Source organism: Heterodontus francisci, chromosome 1 (assembly GCF_036365525.1).
Source record: "Heterodontus francisci isolate sHetFra1 chromosome 1, sHetFra1.hap1, whole genome shotgun sequence".
NCBI classification, from domain to species: domain Eukaryota; kingdom Metazoa; phylum Chordata; class Chondrichthyes; order Heterodontiformes; family Heterodontidae; genus Heterodontus; species Heterodontus francisci.
Genome location: NC_090371.1, coordinates 223,079,724 through 223,093,621, shown reverse-complemented (window position 1 = coordinate 223,093,621; position 13,898 = coordinate 223,079,724). Strand labels below are relative to the sequence as shown.

At 42.1% G+C, this 13,898-nt stretch overlaps 1 protein-coding gene across 1 annotated transcript in view; it reads left to right on the top strand.

Moving 5' to 3' along the window:
- Window positions 1-13,898, top strand: part of LOC137371350 (rap guanine nucleotide exchange factor 2-like) — a 150,597-nt gene that overhangs the window by 7,057 nt on the left and 129,642 nt on the right. The window contains exons 3-8 of the mRNA XM_068033846.1: window positions 2,656-2,814; window positions 5,709-5,861; window positions 6,012-6,173; window positions 7,144-7,251; window positions 7,379-7,582; window positions 12,184-12,292. Of these exons, the coding sequence (XP_067889947.1) occupies window positions 2,656-2,814; window positions 5,709-5,861; window positions 6,012-6,173; window positions 7,144-7,251; window positions 7,379-7,582; window positions 12,184-12,292 (895 nt within the window). The remainder of the gene's footprint in view (window positions 1-2,655; window positions 2,815-5,708; window positions 5,862-6,011; window positions 6,174-7,143; window positions 7,252-7,378; window positions 7,583-12,183; window positions 12,293-13,898) is intronic.

The window sequence follows — 13,898 nt, the reverse complement described above, 5'->3', positions numbered from 1 at the left end:
CAGCTGTACAGGCCTTTAGTTTGGCCACACTTAGAATATTGCATGCAATTCTGATCGCCACACCACCAGAAGGACGTGGAGGCTTTGGAGAGGGTACAGAAGAGGTTTACCAGGATGTTGCCTGGTCTGGAGGGCATTAGCTATGAGGAGAGGTTGGATAAACTCGGATTGTTTTCACTGGAACGACAGAGGTGGAGGGGCGACATGATAGAGGTTTACAAAGTTATGAGTGGCATGGACAGAGTGGATAGTCAGAAGCTTTTTCCCAGGGTGGAAGAGTCAGTGACGAGGGGGATTGGTTTAAGGTGAGAGGGGCAAAGTTTAGAGGGGATTTGCGAGGCAAGTTCTTTACACAGAGGGTGGTGAGTGCCTGGAACTTGCTGCCGGGGGAGGTGGTGGAAGCAGGTACGATGGCGACGTTTAAGAGGCATCTTGACATATACATGAATAGGATGGGAATAGAGGGATATGGTCCCCGGAAGTGCAGAAGGTTTTAGTTTAGGCAGGCATCAAGATCGGCGCAGGCTTGGAGGGCCGAATGGCCTGTTCCTGTGCTGTACTGTTCTTTGTTCTTTGTATCTGCTCCAACACCAAGACTACCTATTTGCACCTTGGTAACAGCACCAGACTCCACCCCTGCCTCAGCTCATCTGCTGCTCAAGCCCTCATCCATGCCTTTGCAACCTTCAGACTTGACTATTCCAGTGGTCTCTGGCCCAGCCTCCCATCTTCAACAAAACAAAAACAAATACTGTGGATGTTGGAAATCTGAGAAAAAAATAGTAAATTTTGGAAATACTCAGCAGGTCAGGCAGCAACTCTGGAGATAGAAACAGAGTTAACATTTCAGGTCGATGACCTTTCATCTTCAACCTTGTATAAAACTCTGCTGTTTATATCCTAACTTGCACCAAGTCCTGTTCACCAATCCCCGACCTACTTTGGCCCCAGTCCAGCAACACCTCAATTTTAAAATGCTGATCCTTATCTTCAAATCTTTCCATGAGCTCATCCTTGCTCTGAAAACCCATCCAGCCCTCCAACCCTTTGAGGTCTCTGCACATCTCCAATTCTGCTCTCTTGCACACCCTGCTTTTAATGACTTGCCCTTTGTGGCCGTCTCTTCGGCTGCCTTGATCCAAAGGTCTAGAATTCCTTCCCTAAACATCTCTGCCTCTCTACCACTCTCTTCTCCTTTAAGATGCTCCTTAAAATCTACCTCTTTTCTGTGCCAGTATCTCCTTATGTGGCTTGGTGGCAAGTTTTGCTTGATAATGCTCCTGTGAAGCCCATTGGGATATTTCTCTATATTAAAACAGCTATATAGTTGCTTCATCAGTTCTGATGAAGGGGTCACTGACCTGAAACGTTAACTCTGCTTCTCTCTCCACAGATACTGCCAGACCTGCTGAGTATTTCCCGCATTTCTTGTTTTTATTTCAGATTTCCAGCATCTGCAGTATTTTGCTTTTACATGGTTGCTTCTTGTTATTGAAATGTGTTTCATACCAGCTGCTATTGAGGGTGAACGACTTAAAATATGATAGTGTAACTGTTTATATTTGACTTTACTTCTAATTTCCCCCGACTCACATCATTTTCCAGTGATAAAGGTCAGCATGCAGCCTGCAGCCCACTGTCCGCTTGCTCCAACAATGCTCTTGATCTGACTGTCACGCATTTCTTTGTGTTATCTCAAGCAACACAATGAGGTTCATGGATTCCAGTTTCTTGAAGATCTCTGGAAAGTTTATTAACAGCTAAAACTAACAGACACAATACAGAACAAACTACAGAATCTTTGTCCAGAGTGCAGCAGTGCATAGTGACTATGGCTTCTAGTCACATGACTACATCCTGGTACTTAGCTCATTAGCTTACTGAGTTCTTAAAGTGGCATCACTCTTAAAAAGATCATACAACACTGACTACATGAGTAGCCTTTAAATTTTTTACTCCTTTGCTTTTCACTCTCATCTGGGCCTTCTGCCTGTTTCGCTTTGTCTCATTAATGCAGTATCATGAGCTTGAATTCCCCAGCATCCATTTGTATTATGACACAGTACATGCCGCATCGTTCAATCAGCATTAGTTTTTTTAGGTGTTATTTTTAATGGGGTCAAAATAAAACATCTCAGAATTAAATAGAAGAAAGTGTTCTCACATGTGTTAAAAGGATTTCAAAGCAGTTCACATTCAATAGATAATTTTAAAAGGCATTAACTGTTACATAGGCAAATGAAGCCATCATAAAAAATGATCAGACATTGTTTGAGGGAGATATGTTTGATCGGATCCTGGAAGAGCTGCTGCCGTTCTTGGAATAGTACCATGGAATGTTTAGCAAGCACTGGAACGGGGTAAGCTGATGGCACCTCAGTTTAATGTCTTTTCTGTTGGATGACATCTGTGACAATGCAGAACTCTCTCTACACACTGGAACATTGGTCTGAGTTAGGAGCACTACCTCCTTTTATAAGGTTTCAAAACACAATCACTGACCAAGGGATGTGATTATGTCCATGTAAGTCAAGCTGACACACAACTTCTATATACCACATTTAAATTTTAAAAGAAAAACAAATATTGTGTTTTTTTGAGTAGAATCCATTAGTAATGAAAGTGTTTTTGCTGCTTTAATTTCTTGCGTTGTAGTTTGATTCTTGGGCTGTCATTTTAAATAGTTCTGTAGAAGTCACATATTTTGATGGAAGGCTGGAAATGTTGTGCATGGGCAATAGCTTTGGTGTCTCTCCTACTTTGGAGAGAGGTTACACGAGGAGGGTGATGAAAACTAAGATTGATGACTGTCAGGTAATTACATTTATTTTACAGCAAGTATTATCTGAGCTTTGCATGTGAAAAACAAATGAGAGTTTTATGTTTATCATCTGATATTAAAGGAAAATTTTGAATTAATGATATTTAACGGCAAGGTGTGTTCACAACTGAATAGAAAGTTTTATTCCACTGTTGTCTACAGTAATTTCTATTAACTGTAAGTCCAACAACTTTCTGTCATGACATTTCACCAAGTGTGGTTTCAATAGATTTTGTATTTAGCCACTGAATATGTAATTAATCCTATTTTGGTGGAACAATTAATTCAGTCACTTCAACTGTCTGAATTGTATAAGATATCTTTTTTGTGAAACAAATTCAATTTTCAGTAGCGAAGAATGAGTGTTCATAACAGAATTGAAATATTAAAATATATTTTTAAAAATTCATTCATGGGATGTGGGCATCACTGGCTAGGCCAGCATTTATTGCCCATCCCTAATTGCCCTTGTGAAGGTGGTGGTGAGCTGTCTTCTTGAACTGCTGCAGTCCATGTCAGGTAGGTACACCCATAGTGCTGTTAGGGAGGGAGTTCCAGGATTTTGCCCCAGCAACGGTGCAGGAACGGTGATATAGTTCCAAGTCAGGATGATGTGTGGCTTGGAGGGGAACTTGCAGGTGGTGGTGTTCCCATGCATTTACCTCCCTTGTCCTTCTATGTGGTAGCGGTCACAGGTTTGGATGGTGCTGTCGAAAGAGCCTCAGTGCATTGCTGCAGTGCATCTTGTTGATGATATACACTGCTACCACTGTGTGCGGTGGTGGAGGGAGTGAATGTTTGTGAATTAGGGTGCCAATCAAGCGGGCTGCTTTGTCCTGGATAATGTTGAGCTTCTTGAGTGTTATTGGAGCTGCACCAATTCAGGAAATTGAAGAGTATTCCAACACACTCCTAACTTGTGCCTTATAGATGGTGGACAAGATTTGGGGAGTCAGGAGGTGAGCTACTCGCCACAGGATTCCTAGCCTCTGACCTGCTCTTGTAGCCATGGTTTTATATGGCTACTCCAGTTAAGTTTCTTGTCAATGATAACCCCCAGCATGTTGATAGTGGGGGATTCAGCGATGGTAATGCCATTGAATGTCAAGGGGAGGTGGTTAGATTTTCTCTTGTTGGAGATGGTCATTGCCTGGTACTTGTGCGGCATGAATGTTACTTGCCACTTGTCAGCCCAAGCCTGGATATTGTCCAGGTCTTGCTGCATTTCTACACAGACTGCTTCAGTATCTGAGGAATGGTGAATGGTGCTGAACATTGTGCAATCATCAGCAAACATCCCCAATTCTGACCTTCTGATTGAAGGAAGATCATTGATGAAGCAGCTGAAGATGGTTGGGCCCAGGACATATGTAATGAATTATATGAAATGTATTTTGCTTGATTTTAATGAGATTAATAATTATAAGCATGAAGGATCTTCCAATTTATTATCTATTTAATCAAGCCATTTTCTCCTTATAGAAGTGCTGTTACCCATACGAATGCGAAGAACAGGTAGTTAAACTTTTTTTTTTTGTCTCTGAACAAATGTCTCTGTTTTTCTAACCACCTCTCCGTAAATAAATTTGTGATTGAATTTTTCCCTCCCTTAAACCCTGATAATAAATGACTGCAACAACAATATGGTTGTTAGAGTTAAATCAAAAAATAGAGTTTGTTTACATACTCTTAAACTTGGGAAGGGATTTAACTTCACCATGAACACCTGCAAATGTACAAGGAAACATTAAAAGGCATAAAAAGGCAAGGACATTTACTAAATATAACTATAACCTGACATGAATTTCAGTTAAAACTAGTGTCCATTTAAGTTATCAAAAAGTCCAAAAATTGGAGGTCACCGACTAGAAATGCTGAATTGGGGGAGAAGCTGTTGGAGATATCTCTTCTCTTACAAATTTCTTCTTCTTTGCACTCTCGAAAGTAAATGGAGGTAGCTTAATTTTGCTGAGGTCGCCTTTTGCTTAGATGGAGAGCGACCAGCAGAAGGCAGGTTTTCTTGCTATTTTTGCAGACTGTGTCTTTAGTCTTCTTCACTGTTTGCAGTCTGGGTCTTCTTTAATTTTCTGTCTTGTTCAGACTTTGTCTTAGAGAGATGTGTGCAGCTGCAGACAGCTGTGCGAATCTCAGCAAAAGGCAGCTGTGGATTGAAAACAGGCTTTACCCTCAAACTGTGACATTTTCAAGTCCAGGCAGGTTGGATATGGGTTTCCTGGGTCCTAAAACTAGATCCTTTCAAGTTGCTGTCCCATGCTCTCCTCCATTTTAACAAGTGGAACCCAGCTAAAACTTAACATGCTGTATAAAATGGTGGTTAAGATCAATATTCAAATGCACAAAACCCAATTTACAGTGGGTTCTCACCTATTTGTGACACTAGTAATTCTATGCCAAATTTAAGGAAACCATATTATTTAAAAAAGTGCCTTATTAGAACTTAGTGGGATGAAATGCCTTTACTTGGCTCAGTTATGTACTCAAAAATAAGGAGAACTTGTAACTTTGATTTTTTTTATCTTCACAAATGCTCACTTGAATGATTCAATAATGCTGTATTATCAGTGCCCCCATTTCCCATGAAAATCCCAAAGGATCTCGTGCCATTTTGGGGAAGTCAATCCATGCCTGGTTATAGAGTTGGCAAATTGAAACAAGTTCCTAACATTTACTAAAATTGAATATTTTATGACTTGAGCACTGAGTGCGATAGTTGCAAAGCGGGAATAGCAGGAAGTCACGGTTCTCCTAACTGAATAACTTATTGACTAAACTACCTCTCAGTGTGTGTACCTATATACATATAAATAGCATTACTACATGTCGTACATATGCCTAATGCTGTAACATTTTCTGTGCTCCTTGCCAGTCTGTGTGCACAGCCCAACAGGACCCTTGTCCAATCCTGAACCAGGTGGAAAATGATGTGCAGAAGGTGGAGGAGGCGGGAGAGCTTTCAATGACAAGGGAACACCAAGAGTTGGATGGCGATGTAACCAGCAAAGGACACATCATCATAAAAGTAAGTAGGAATGTTTAAGCACATCACAAACAAACATTGATCTAAAAAAAAACACTCATGATGTCCATTGTATTTTTTGCATGAAAGTTTATTTTGCCGATCTAGTTAGATGTAACTTTACTAAGGAAATGTTCTATTATACTATGTTAGGGAACAGCCGAGGAGTTGGAAAAACACCTGGTGGAGGAGCATTGTGGGGATCCCACGTACATCGAAGATTTTATTTTAACCTGCCGGACGTTCTTAGCAAGCCCTTTGGAAGTTGGAAAGAAATTGCTGGAGTGGTTTAATGACCCAAATCTCAGGGAGAAGGTTAGCCGAAAGAAAAAAAAATGCATGGCTTGACTTTTAACATTGTAATAATTCAGCACTTAAGTAATTAGTTTCAACTGATAAAGTTTGTGCTGATCTTTTCTCTCACAAACCTTTAATATGTCGAAAATCCAATAGTTACTTTTGAATAACTAAATATAGATATACATAAATTGGAAAAAGAAGGTTCATTTGTAATTATGTTCTTTGATAGTATGCCTTGGATATTGTTCAGTCGGGAAGCAACCTACAATGCTGCATATTTGACTTGAGCCTATTTTCATTTTTTATGACATAGAGTCTGTATATATGTAGCTTTATCACTCCTGTGCAGTATTGGTGTTGATCAGTTAGTTTTATCAGTCACTGGCAGCCATTTTCAGGAATTATGCAAACCTGTTCTTAACTAATTTACATGTTTCTTGTTATTGTTGTAAAAGTTGTAGAGCTATTATTTACTCTGCACAATGATCTTAAAAATCATCAAAAGTAATTGTATCCTTTCTTAAGGCAATGTTGAATTATATCCCATTCACTTGACACAGAGTTGGGAATTTCTAAAAAAACTGTGTATACACATCATAGGATATTGAAGTACACAGTCTTTTCACAAGTAAACTGAAGTGGATTGAGAATTTTTTGGACCATCTGTAGTTTTAATTCCTGTAATTTGAAGTTAATACAATACTCATTATCCAGGAAAGAATGCACTGTTTTGAATAATCTCATTGTTCTGCCATCTGCCTTCTGTTCTAAATTGAACTGCAACTTCCTTCGTAAGGCCATAACCTCAAACTAAAAGATTTCAGTAAACTTCAAAAGATAAATTAACGGGGTAAATGCTTCTGTAATTGAAGCTATCAAGCTTCATCTGCACATTCTTAATTGAAGTTAAATCAGCACATTTTGCAAACATCAAACATACAATGTCTTTAACGGTGCAAGCTAAATTTCTCTGAATACTTTCCAGGTTACACAGGTAGTATTACGGTGGGTATACAATGATTTCAACGAGTTTGAAGGAAATTGTGCCATGGCCACATTCCTGGATGAATTTAAAAGCAATTTGGAACAAGAGGTGAGTTATCTCACTTAAGGTAATTATCACACTTGATTATTTTTGAAATCTGCTTTCTTCAAAAACTTTTTATCAAAAATCAAGTTGAATTTCAGTTTGTAAATTGTACATTTTTTGTATTGTGTAGAAAATGGATTGTCACCTTCAACAGTTGAACTTAGCTTGTGCAGCTAAGGCCAAGCGACGGGTAGTAACACTACTGAAGACATCACAAGAAGCCCCTTTGCCGTTTACCATTTTGGGAGGAACTGAAAAAGGTTTCGGTATTTTCATTGACAACGTAGAGTCTGATAGTAAAGCCACAGAAACTGGGTTGAAATGTGGTGATCAGGTTTGTCTTGTTTTAAATAATTTTTATGGAAAAAAATAATGAATTGCCAACAAATGTATCAAAAGTATATACATATGTTTGCACAGAATGTAAGTAACAAAGCTTCATCCCTCATTTCTGCTGACCATTGAATAGTTCCTCAGACCTTGTTGTCTGGAACGCTCTCTTTTGCAAATGCAGCATGAAATATTTCATTGATGAAGCAGAATTATTGGAATATGAATCAGACTATAATGAATCAGACTATAATAAATCTGTAATAAAAACAGAAAGTGCTGGAAATATTCAGCAGGTCTGGCAGCATCTGTGTAGAGAGAAAGAGAGTTAATGGGCTGGATTTTACCTTAGGTGGACGGGAACCCACTTCTGCCTTGCCCGGGGATCCATCCCATATTTTACGTGTCCTCAGGTTTTAATTGTCCCGAGGCAGGACTTCCACCCACTTGAGGGAGGAGGTCCCGCCTCAGTGAGCTGCCGGCCAATCAGCGGGCTCTTAGTCCCGCTCCCGGTGGCCACTGCTGGGACTGCAGCCCAGCCGACGCCTTGGACCCAGGAGACGAGGTAAGTTGGGCTTGCCTCACCAGGGGGATTGGTCCTTTCCTGGTGAGGCTGGCGTGTCGTTTGCGGGGAGGGGGGCTTCTTGTTCCCGGGGGTGGGTTGGGAGGCGGAGATGGGCCTCAATCGGGCACCCTGTGCCTGACTGTCATGGCCCCACCACCCCCAGGGCGCGGAACGGCCGGCAGCTATCTCTTTTTTTTTAGAGATACAGCACTGAAACAGGCCCTTCGGCCCACCGAGTCTGTGCCGACCATCAACCACCCATTTATACTAATCCTACACTAATCCCATATTCCAACCACAGCCCCACCTGTTCCTATATTTCCCTACCACCTACCTATACTAGGGGCAATTTATAATGGCCAATTTACCTACCAACCTGCAAGTCTTTTGGCTTGTGGGAGGAAACCGGAGCACCCGGAGAAAACCCACGCAGACACAGGGAGAACTTGCAAACTCCACACAGGCAGTACCCATAATTGAACCCGGGTCACTGGAGCTGTGAGGCTGTGGTGCTAACCACTGCGCCACTGTGCCGCCCACTGCCACCACTGTGCCGCTCTGGGCAGCCTTTCACGTCCCCAGCACGCCTGCTTGCCATGGGTAAAATACCTGTGGAGGTGGGCGAGGGCCTTTGTGTGGCCGTTAAGTGGCCACTTAAGGACCTTGATTGGCCTCGGGCAGGCGAGCCATTTCCCACTCTCCGCCCGACGCCATAAACTTGGCCGGAGGCGGAAGCGGGGCGGGTAGGCCTTCCGGAGCCTCCCGCTCAATTTTACTCCACCCCCACGCCACCATCCGACCCGCTGGGACGGCGTAAAATTCAGCCCAAAGTTTCTGGTCTATGACCTTACACCAGAACTGGCAAAGGTTAGAAATGTAATTGGTTTTGAGCAAGTGAAAAGGGAGATGGGGGAAGAGGAACAAAAGGGGAGGTGTGTGATAGGACAGAAGGCAGGTGAGATTAAATGACAATGATGTTGCAGAATAAAGGCGAAGTGAGTGCTAATAGTTGTATGAAAGTCAAAGCACTTGTCCAGAGACAGAGTGTTATTGGCAGAATAGTGAACGGCTCTGTCCTAAAGCAGAAACCTGAAAATCAAAGACATGTCCATGGTTCGAAGATAAAATAAAATAAAATGAAATAAAATAAAACAAATAAGGCAGTCAAGATCTGAAATTGTTGAACTCACTGTTGAGTCCAGAAGGCTATAGAGTGCCTAATCGGAAGATGAGGTGCTGTTACTTGAGCTTGCGTTGAGGTTCACTCAGACCAAGGACAGAAATGTTGGCATGGGATCAGGGCAGTGAATTCAAATGGCAAACAACTGGAAGCTCGGGGGGTCATGCTTGTGGACTGAGCAGAGGTGTTCCGCAAAGCGGTTACACATCTGTGACAGTCCATTAGTACTCAAACATAATTTTCCTACAACTCTGTGCTCCTACGAAGGATGAGATTTGAAAGATGTTGTTACTTATTATCATTTTCTCCAGTTGCCTTCTGTTGTGCCATCTAAAGTTTCCCAAACTCGGCATTCAGTACCAAGGTGAAGGTGCGGTGTGCTGATCATTTATTTATCAAAATATGTTTCCTTATCAGAAAGGAGTCAACCTCTGACAGTAGGGTCCTGAGCACCATGTCAAGTCTTCATTTTATAGTTCACTTACAAAAGAGGATACAAATGGTTGAAGATCTGGAAAATTTTGGGATTGCTATTTGGTTGCTGGCGTTGAGAAAGATTGGGATACCACTGCTTTGAAAAACAAAATCCTTGCTTCATTTATGAAGAGACTTACTATTTCGTGTGTATCAATTTTCATCTCGTCAACTTCCTCTGTGCAATAGTTCACAGTGTTGTCGCACAGACAAATGATCAGAGATCTGTTTGCTGGGTTTAGTTTAGAGATACAGCACTGAAACAGGTCCTTCGGCCCACCGAGTCTGTGCCGACCATCAACCACCCATTTATACTAATCCTACACTAATCCCATATTCCTACCACATCCCCACCTGTCCCTATATTTCCCTACCACCTACCTATACTAGGGGCAATTTATAATGGCCAATTCACCTATCAACCTGCAAGTCTTTTGGCTGTGGGAGGAAACCGGAGCACCCGGAGGAAACCCACGCAGACACAGGGAGAACTTGCAAACTCCACACAGGCAGTACCCAGAATTGAACCCGGGTCGCTGGAGCTGTGAGGCTGTGGTGCTAACCACTGCGCCACTGTTGCCGCCACTGTCCCTTTTTCACATGGCATAAATTTCCAGGGAGTGGGTGATATGATGGCTGACATATATTCTTATGGGCTTCACACCAGTATAAATAATTATCTCCAGTTCTTAGGAACTGAATTGCAAATGAAAATAAGCGTAAAGAGCAAGTAAATGAATTCATTCAGCAGTTTTTAGATCATTTCTGGCCTATTATGTTTTCCTTTCTGACACTTAGCTTGTCGACAGTCTTTGTACCATACTTATTTTTTTAAACACCCTTCCCCACCCCCATCCCCAGGACCAGGGAGGCGTAGTGATAATGTCACTGAATTAGTAATGCAGAGGCCCAGGCTAATGCCCTGGGCATGTGAGTTCAAATCCCATCATGGTGGCTGGTGGAATTTAAATTCAATTAATTAATTTAAAAAATCAGTTTATTAAGAAAAATCTGGAATTGAAAGTCCAGTGATATCCTCCAAGATGCAGCAAAAGATTGGCACAGCCATTAGTGTCAGTCAGGTACAGGTTCAAACTTACCTGTGCTGTCTTTAAGGCATGCTGCAATATGGATGATAAGGGCTGGTGTTGTGGAGTAGCACAATGGGCAATCCTTCCTTTCAACCATCTTATGAAGTGCCATCTCCAATTAGCAGTAATTAAACAGAGTTGGGTAGTGGCTGCTCTGTCACTTGCCTGCAGATTCCTGTCTGCATATGAGGCTTCCTGTCCCTTCAAATTTCCCTGTCATTTCCCTTGCCAGTTAAGTATTGGCAAAGGCTGTTAATGGGTTGAGATTTTTTGAGCCTTTCTAAAGCCTTTCAGAATTTTGCCACACTATTATGACATTTACCTTTAATTGTCCTGTTCCTTTGAAATTCATTTCCATGCAATTTTCTGCTTTCTATTCCACTCCATACACCGGCCAAAAATCTGTGAATAATTATGCAAATATGGACCTATGAAAGTTGAGTATTATTAGCACAATGCCAATCTGGCAGGATGAAGACCAGCTCTTAAACATTTAGGTGATTTAGACCAGTGGACAAAAGTTGGCCCTATGTCTCTTCATTCATGAAATGAAAGCTTGTAATTGATGATTGATTTTATCTTCCATTTCCAGTGGTAGTAATGTTCAGAGTTATATTCTTGTAAGGACAAACATCGCAATCACAAAGTAACATCATAAATCCAATTTTCTTGGGTGACAAAGGGTGACAAAACTGAAAAGGCATTAATTGAAGCATAGTATTTTTGGAAACATACTATTGTATTATGTAGAGAATATGTCACGTAGCCAGCTATCTGATATAATTATCTCACCACCTTCAAACTGACTTTTTCAATAATCAACTAGGAGAATTTTGTTCCCATGAAGTAACAGTCACAACAAGCTTCACTTATGACATTCTTTATTGTATTGAATGGTTAGCTATGACTGGTCCTCTATGATCAATTTTAAATTAGAGTCAGGCTTTATTACCTTTTTGAGGAGCTGGGTTTGGGGTTTGGGGTTTTTGGGTTCTTTGGCAAGTTCTGATGAAGGGTCACTGACCTGAAACGTTAACTCTGCTTCTCTCTCCACAGTTACTGCCAGACCTGCTGAGTATTTCCAGCACTTCTTGTTTTTATTTCAGATTTCCAGCATCTGTAGTAATTTGCTTTTATTATTATTTATTGGCTTTTGGGGTTTTCTTGCTGATAAATAACAGTTCCAAAAGAGAAAATGGAAGGCAGTAATGGTAACGTTCACTTGTGTGACATTTTTTTGACAATTAATTACACATTTGATGTGAATCAAGAGTAAAGGCTATCTTGTTTTTCAGATAATGGAAGTAAACGGACAAAACTTTCAGAATATTCAGCTCCTTAAAGCCTTGGAAATTCTTCGGGCGAACACGCATTTGTCTATCACCGTGAAAACAAACTTGTTTGGTAGGTTTTTATGTACAGCTATAATTCCATAGATACAATTTACATGATCTGTTTATTTTAAATAGTTTTTTTTCCCACAGTAACTGCATTACTTAAGACCGGCAAAGATATCTGGTTAACTGAAATAATTATGCTGTGGTGTGAAGTAACATTCTGGGCCATTGCAGATACAACAAATAAACAATAATGTTTATTTTCTGCCTCTTTTCCTGGTCTCTCTGAGCTGTCCATCATCTGTGGCTGAGTGGATAACCTGTTCCCTTGCTTTCTTTAGCTGTTGCTCCAGAATGTGGCCCATTTGAAATTTTTTGTCCAATATTTCTTCTATTTAGCAACAGTTTATACATCAGTTGTGCCCCGATATCAAAGCTGTTCATAGTAATGTCTTTGGTGCATCGTAAAAGCTTCCACACAGTTGCACTTAATTGCTGTATTTGCAGTGCATTGATAAGGAATGGCTTCAGGATATTTCAGCAACTTTGTGTGGCCCCATGAGACGGGATCGAAGGCAGGGGGAGGGGGCACGGAATGCAGTGATGGGTGGTGGTGGGTGGGGTGGGTGGTGGTGGGGGGTGCGGAGCGGAGGGCTCATCGCTTCCCCGTCACCAAGCAATCTTCCTGGAGGTAGGACAGGCCAACGATGGCCTTCCCACCCAGAGGCCAATCGAGGCCTTTAAGTGGCCTATTAAGGGCCAATTAACGGCCTCTTCCCGCCACCACTGAGATGTTACCAGTGGCGGGGGGTGCCTCCACCACACGGGGAGTTCACCATGTGACAGGAAGCGACCATCCTGTGGGCTTGAGGTGGTGGGAGGGGATGTGGGTGTCCCATTGATGACCACCAATGGGAACCAATTCAATCCCCTGGACCCCCCTGTTTTGGACTGGAAGACCACCCCAGCCCTCCTCACCGGGGTCTTCCGGACTGGCCCCAGTGACTCTGCCTCACCTATCTCTTGTACAGGATTCCAGCACTAGGCCTGGGTCCAAGGCGTCTGCAGTATTGGCAGTGGCCTGCGTTCCCGGTGGCGCTGTCGATACTGCTGAGCTGACAGCCCTCTGATTGGCTGGCAGCTCATGGAGGCATAGTCCCCATCATTAAAGGGATCGGGATCCCGCCTCCTGAAACTTTGATCTAAAAAGACTGGAGGATCGCTCCAGAGGGCATGAAAAAGCAGAGGTGGGGCTCCCCCCGCCTTCTCGGTCCAGTGCCAGGAGCCCTGCCTCCAGCACAAAATCCAGCCCAGGGTCAGGGTCTTTCCCATCATTTTCTATTAATATCTGGACTGGATGCTGCATTAATGTCAAATAGAATTCTTTAATTGAGTCATTACGGCACAGAAGGAAGCCATTCGTTCCATCAAGTCCATGCTGTCTCTCTGTAGTGTAATCTAGTGAGTCCCATTCCCCCGATTTATCGCCATAACCCTGTAAGTTTCTTTACTTCAAGTGCCTATCCAATTTCCTTTTGAAATCATTGATTCAGTTCCAGGTCATTACCCACTCACTACATAAAAAGTTTCCTCCCCGCTTCCCCCTTGTATCTCGTGCCCAAAACCTTATATCTGTATCCCTTTGTCCTTGTATCATCAGCTGATGGGAACAG